At 31.9% G+C, this 7,500-nt stretch overlaps 1 protein-coding gene across 33 annotated transcripts in view; it reads left to right on the top strand.

Annotated features, from left to right (window-relative positions):
• LOC119568391 (phosphatidylinositol-binding clathrin assembly protein LAP-like) overlaps window positions 1-7,500 on the top strand; it is a 92,905-nt gene that overhangs the window by 48,712 nt on the left and 36,693 nt on the right. For all 33 annotated transcript variants that reach the window (XM_037916987.1, XM_037916897.1, XM_037917015.1 and 30 more), the window contains exons 2-3: window positions 563-705; window positions 7,271-7,346. In XM_037916987.1, coding sequence (XP_037772915.1) covers window positions 563-705; window positions 7,271-7,346 — 219 coding nt within the window. The remainder of the gene's footprint in view (window positions 1-562; window positions 706-7,270; window positions 7,347-7,500) is intronic.

The following is a 7,500-nucleotide window of genomic DNA, read 5'->3' as shown; positions in this document are numbered from 1 at the left end:
ACACACACACACACACACACACACACATCTACATACACACATCACACAAACACTTACACACACACACACATACACACACAAACATACACACATACCTATACACCATCAGACACATACACACTTCACACATGCACCTACACACACACCTGCACAACTTTACACACACATGCTTAAAACACACATGCGCAACTACACACACACACACACTTAAAACGCACATGTACACACACACCAAACACACAAACAAATGCCATATACAAAAATACACACATACATGCATACAGACGCATACATATATCTATACTCACCAGTGTTCTGTTTTTGCATTTGTTGGCAGGATATTGGAGGAAAAGTAAATTGAAAGTTGATAAAGCATTAATACTATTAATACTATTTATCTGCTTTATATTTTATATATTTTCTGCCAAGACTGTAAGCATAATTGGGACCATTTTACTCAGGAATATATAGTATGAAGTAATTTACTTATTTACATTAGAAAACTTATACACTATACATTTATATGATTGAATTGTAACACTCTTTCTGTTTTATATTTCAGATCTCCTCCACTGCACCAACGAGCCAAATGTGTCAATTCCCCAGCTAGCAAACCTTCTCATTGAACGTGCACAGATGCAGTCGTGGGTCATAGTCTTCAAAGCCCTAATAACAGTACACCACTTAATGTGTTATGGAAATGAGGTAATACAGCTGTAATTATGATGTAGAGGAATTGAAATGTTTATTTATCTGAATGTTATTTGTGCGTATCAGTACATTAGCAAAACAGATCCTGAAAATTCAAGGTATAGAATAAATCAAGTGAGGTTGCTAGCTCCTATTAATCAGCTCAGTAGACAGTATGTAAAACAGTGATCAGTGGGGTAAAATACACACAGATGCTACTGCTTGTTACAATTCCAGAGGCTCTAGGGGGAATCCTTTTTTTACACTTGATGGCTAATGGAATCTTAGTGTATATGTATTTGCTTTTCACAATCAAAGTGTTCAGCTGTTCACAAAGTATTTTATAATGCTTCATGAAATTAAATGTGTTGATTTCATTAATTATATTCATTATTATTATTTTATTTATGGTACTACAGGTATGCATTGTATTGAAAGATTTCCTCTTGCCATTATGTTTTCTGATAGCAAGGAAATTTTGTGCACTTGATGCCATTGCTTTGTATTTTAGAAACTTTGTATAGGGGGAACTTGCAATAGGTAGGCAGAGAGGGAGATGGAGGGAGGGAGGGACGGAGGGAGATGGGTGCGTGTGTGTGTGTGTGTGTGTGTGTTGATGCTAAATGCAATCACATGTGTGTTATTACCAGCAAATCTTGGAGAACTTGTTCACTTGTAGGACTGAAAACTACATCTTGAATTTTGTTATGAATCACTAGGATTTATGAGCACAGACAGGATGATTCAGAACTGTTTCCACTCCCAACATAAAGTGTCTGTATTTGGACTGAAAATATTAACCCATTGGTGCCAGGTCTCTGTAGTCTTGTTTTGTCAATCTCTTTACACATAAATGGCTTCACAAGCATTTGATCACCAAGGAGTATGTGTGCTTCACCTACCTTGTTCTCTTCCTTTTTTTCTTTTTTTTTGTTACAGTTACTAATGTTTTATTAATGTTATTTTTTTTGTTTTTTTTTTTTTTTTTTGTTATTATTATTATTTATTATTGTTATTTTTGTTATTGTTATTAAAAAAATATCTTTTCAAAAATGCCAACAAATAGGGTAAACAGATGAAATTGATCTTGCATTTTTATGAGCACTATGGCACTACATTAGCCATACTTTTTTTAAACAGAAAGGTAGTGAAGTGCACAGAATTCTATATGTATTCCATGCAATACTGTCTGTTAATGTCTCAAGTTTATTTTTTCAATAATAACTATTACTAGTAACTATATGGAATCGTATACCTACTTCAAACATTTCTACTACAAGTATTTATTCTCCAAAATTCAAGAATTTTCATTCTCTCATGGTGGCCACATTTGGATTTTTATTTACTTAGTCTCCTCTAGTGTGTGTTATGCTCTTCGCTTGGACAAGTAGTGCCGATTTTAGCATGTAACACTCGCAGTTCATCAAACAAACATAAGGAAGATAGGCCTAGTAATTGATTCCTTGGTGAGTGAGCACTTGTGGAGCCATCTGTGCTTAAACAAAATTGATAGACTAATATCATATTAGACTTTGGCTCATTTGCATATCTACCCTGTGTCAGTTTGTCGAGTAAGGGTTTTGGTTGTATATAACTCTACTAGTTATCACTGGTATAAATTAATATTTAGCATAAATTAATATTTATTCAAAATACTTTATTCCATTAGTTGCATTGTTGTTCTTTTGGCCTGTGTGGTTACAGGGTACGGTAATATGCAATAAGCAGAAACAAAATCAGGTATATTATGAGATACATCGTTGGCTTTGCATGGCTGATTTCATTGACAATTTAGATGCTCCTTTAATTCTGTTTTGAAGGTAACCAAAGTGGAGACGCTTCTAATTTTTGAGATGGGTGATTCTAGATCTCAGGCCCTTGGTCTTCGTTTGTTTTGACCCTGTTGCTGTATATGATCTTTCGACGTGCAGAGAGTTAACCTATCTTGTTTGAACACCTGTTGTTTATAGAGCTGTAATCAGTTAGGATAATCACCTTGTATGCATTTATGAATGAGGATACATCTGTCATATTGATTTTATTTATTTATTTATTTATTTTTATTATTATTATTTTTTTTTTTTTTTTTTTTTTTTTTTTTTTTTTTTTTTTTTTTTTTTTTTTCACCGTTTTAGTTTGTTTACATGGGGAATGTTTGGTCATCTTTATATATGTTCTCTGTAGCTACTGTTGCAGGAAAGTTCTGTTTTCTTTTTGCTTTTTGTATTAATGTGTTGTTGGTTGAACCTCATACATAAGAAAAGTAGTTTATAAAGCTGAGAGCAATGATGTTTACAAAGCAATTCTTGTTTGTTTATTTGTGTGTGATACTTAGATAAATCATTGTGCCTATTCCTTTTCTATAGATGTTGTCTATTTGTCTCTATCATATATATCTACAGTTCTCACAGAAAATATAAACTGGATGATGTCAGCACACATGAATCAGTTACTGATGGTCTACAAAAGCCATTACAATTTAATTTTTTTCATGTAATTAACCCCACAAAAAATCATTTAACAGCTCATAATAAATATTGTGATTAATATAAAACATTTGATGCAATACAGATGATTAAATATTGAAAGAATCCCATATCATTAAAAATTCTGGGAACAGTCAAGGGGGTCATTTTCCACAATACAGTAAACATCTACTCCTCTGTTATGAGTGACCATAAAGGTAGCTTCATCACTGAAAGCCACTGAGCTACTGCTCCTCATAGCAAAGTCAACCCAATGTTTCTTATATGCATGGGTAAGGATATGTTTCCTAACAGCATGATAACTCCAGTAGCCCAAATTGTGAAAGCATTGACTGACTCTAAGAATAGAGATGTCTCCAAACAGCCTTCGTCTATGCACGAGGAGATATCTCATTTGGCCTCTCAGGGTAAGGGACTGGTGTAGGGGTGGAATCCCCTCCCCCACTATTGGAAGCTAGTGTTAATTCTGAAGTATCTATCAGGTGGCCTGCATCCTTCAAAGCAATTGTTATGGATAACAAAATGTAAAAAATCTTTATTTCGAGGCACATTACTGAAACATTGACTGAAAATTTAAGTGCACATATCAGGAAAAATTCACTATCTCTGGATGTCACCACTAATAACATCATACCCTCTAGAAAGACAATCAGACACTTTCAGAACTCACTCTCTCCAAAAACGCAGGAAATCCTAATGTAAACAGGACAAGCTGTCAATGATATTAGCTAAATTTTTTCAATGGGTGCCTCTTATTTGGTGAAAAATATTGGCAGGCCAAAGATACCATACCATGTCTATATTTTCTTTTAAGTTCTGTTTGTGTACTCCTTGTTTTTTAACCGAAATGCTTGGTTTGATATGACAGCCTTCAAATTGTATTATGTCTGTGGAGATTTGGTTAATGTTTTGTGGGCTGCTTATTAATATACATAATGTTTAATGGGGATTTAAGTCAAGGCCATTGCTTTAGAAATATATCTACTTTTGTAGAATCAGTTTTGGAGCAATTCATCAAGATTGTTGACATGTATATTGTTTAGTTAAGATGTGAGGAACAAGTATTATGAAATAGCTATGTTATTAGAACACATCATTAGAATCATGTGTTATCAGTGTGCAAAGGGAAATAGTGAACTCTTATACTCGCTGAAACTGGTGCTCACATAATTTTTATTGTATGACTGCTCCTTAATGAAACCTTATAGTTTTTAATACAAATTATTAATCCCATATTTGAAGTGTGCAGTACATATACTGTACTCTACTATGCAATATTTTTGTGGAATTTGTTAAACCAGTTAATTTAATTTTAGTTGTTAGAGAGGTAGTTTTCTTTAGGCTGATACAAGCCATAGGCTATATATTTTCTAAATTGGCCCATATGTAATCAAATCTATTTATCAAACATCACAATTGACAATCAGATTTGACTGTGTGGGGGTAGGTTTGAGGTTATAGCCAACATGTTTGTTGAAGATTAAACGTTTGATATTTTCTGGTATAGTATGATGCTTGTCAGTCATGTTTGTCCATGTGTGACAATGCTTAATCAAATATGCTCATTCAAGTGGCACCAGCCATAGCAAATAAAGTTTTGGTTAGCATATCGATATCATTAGTAATATTACTGTTGTATCATTATTTTTATTATTATTGTTATTATTATTGTAATGATGTAATTATTATTATTATTATTATTATTATTATTATTATTATTATTATTATATTATTATTATTATTATTATTATATATATATTTTTTTTTTGTTGTTGTTGTTGTTGTGTGTTGTTGTCTGGTTGTCATTTTTATTATTTTGTTCATGCATATTACTATTACTATTGTTTTGTTGTTATTATTTCTATTACTATTAGTAATATTATCAATAGTAGTTGTAACTGTAGCAGAAATAGTTTATAACATTGCCATTATTATTATGTTATTTTATATCATCTATCAGTAGTATTAATGGTTTTATTTTCTTATTTTGTTCTTGTTGTTGACTTTATCATTTTATGATTAGTAGTTGTAATTGTAACAGGATTAGTAGTAATAGTAGTAATACTGATGTTGTTATGTTAATGTTGTTATCAGCTGTTAAGAGTAGTAATGTATTATCATTAATCTTATTATCATTTTGATTATTGTTATCATCTATGAGTAGTAATGGTGTTATCATTATTATTGTTATTATTGTCTTCATCATTGTTATCATCACAATTATATTTTGTTGTTAGTATACTACTATTATTATTACAACTATATTTAGTATTTTATTGTTTTTGTTATTATTTGTGTTATTATTATTATTGTTATTATATCATTATCATTATCATTATTATCTTTTGCATGTACTAATGATTATTATTATTATTATCATAATCATTGATTATTTTTGGATATTATTTTAATTATAATTATTATTGTTTTTAGTTGTAGTAGTAATAGAGTAGTATAGATCATCATCATCAGTAACATTAATCTGTTATCATCTTTTATCATGGGACTGCACTCCTTTCAACCACTTTAGCTTTTGTGCCACTTTTTTCATCTACTCTTTTCTCTCTCAATTATGTTGATGCTAGATTCACCAGACATCAACTGAAGATTGATAATTTTTGCCATACCATATGTAGTGTAGGTTGGTGTTTGATCAAGCATCATGTTTGATTAGCAAATTTGATCATTTATGAGCCACTTAAACCTATTAGTGCCAGCCGAAAATTTGCTGCCTGGCACTTTTACTAGGGAACCTTCAGAGGAATACACACCGTTACTGTGTGTGGCCTGCCTGGTCTTCTTTCCTCGGGAAGTTTTCCGGGCAGGAAGATCAGAATGAGTCATGATGGCTTTAGCTGAATCTATTGTGAAGCCAGAATATTCTGACAGCTCTAATTATTGGCAAAGGGTTAAGATATGTATAATTTGGGTACCTGTAAAATAATTGCTTGTGGTATTTAGTTTAAAGCAGTATTATGAAAGTACAGTGTGAATAAGATTGTAGATGTTTCAGAGCTGATGTTTATTCAGCAAAAGCAACAGTCACAAGGAACATGGAGCTAGCCAGGAAAAACATTTGTTTTAGTTGTTAGTTTAGTTTAGCTGTAATATTCACATGTCTGGCTGTCATCACTTCTTTTGTTTTGGTTATGCATTTGATGAAGTAAATGTAATGATAGACAGATGAGTTAAGATTTAATGTCCAGTTTCTGCATTATGGTTAGTGCTAATAATAATGTTGCCATTTTGCATTAATAAGAGAGATGATACCCTGATCTGTTCATTTTAAATTGGATACTTGCTGGATTGTTGTAAATCTTTTAACCTAATCGACACATATGGCAAGAATACATGCCATGCCCACTGTAATACAAGTTTATTTGTTGTATTTACACATAGATGGCTCTATGAATGCATAGTCACCAAGGAGTCAGTTATTAGTCCAACCTATCTCACCTGTTTTATCTTTTCCTCGACTTTTGGGAAGGATCTTTTGCATTATTTCATTGTCTTAAATATTACTGAGATTTTAATAACAATTTAATAATCCTAACAATAACAATAATAACAGTATCGATATCAACTGTATTAAAAAGAAAAACACAATTCAAGGAAAGGGGAAATCAGGATTGGTCACTAGGGCATACTGATAGACTCCCTGTTGGCTGAGCACATGTGGAACCATCTGTATGTAACAAAATTCACAAAAAACTACAGGGGACAGAACATAAATCTGGGCCAGTTGGGTTAATATATAGGCCAGTCTTGTATGTATTTAAATGTTTATTATATAGGCCAATCTTGTATGTATTTAAATGTTTGTTTTATTCTTAACACATTTGCAGTGTATTTAAATATACTAAAAAATCTTCAAACATATTCCACCTCAAGGTATTTCTTTTACAGCATATTCAAAATAGCATTTATCGAAAATGATTTAGGGCCCAAAATTTGGTAGTCAATTGAGATTTTAGAGAAAATGTTCTAATGGAAATGTTAATGCCTACTGAATTCCGTTCATGAGAGTTTGGTTATGTAGTCAATACCATGTTATAATGTCACATTATATTAATGCTTTCTTCTTTTTCTTTCAGAGGTTCACACAATATTTAGCATCTAGTAACTGTAACTTCAACTTAGGTGGTTTCCTTGACAAAACAGGAGTAGCAGGTAAGGAGATGTATTGTCGGATAAATAGTGTAATACATTTATTAAGCAGTTTCCAAAGGATCCATATGGACTTATAATGAAGATGCAAAGGTGTAAAAATTACTTGATTTAATGTGTGTATACTGTATCTAAAGTGAGAGTCCTTTTAGTATTG

This window comes from Penaeus monodon, chromosome 4 (genome assembly GCF_015228065.2).
Source record: "Penaeus monodon isolate SGIC_2016 chromosome 4, NSTDA_Pmon_1, whole genome shotgun sequence".
NCBI lineage: Eukaryota > Metazoa > Arthropoda > Malacostraca > Decapoda > Penaeidae > Penaeus > Penaeus monodon.
The sequence above is the reverse complement of the archived record's forward strand: the minus strand, read 5'-3'. Positions and strand labels throughout refer to the sequence as shown.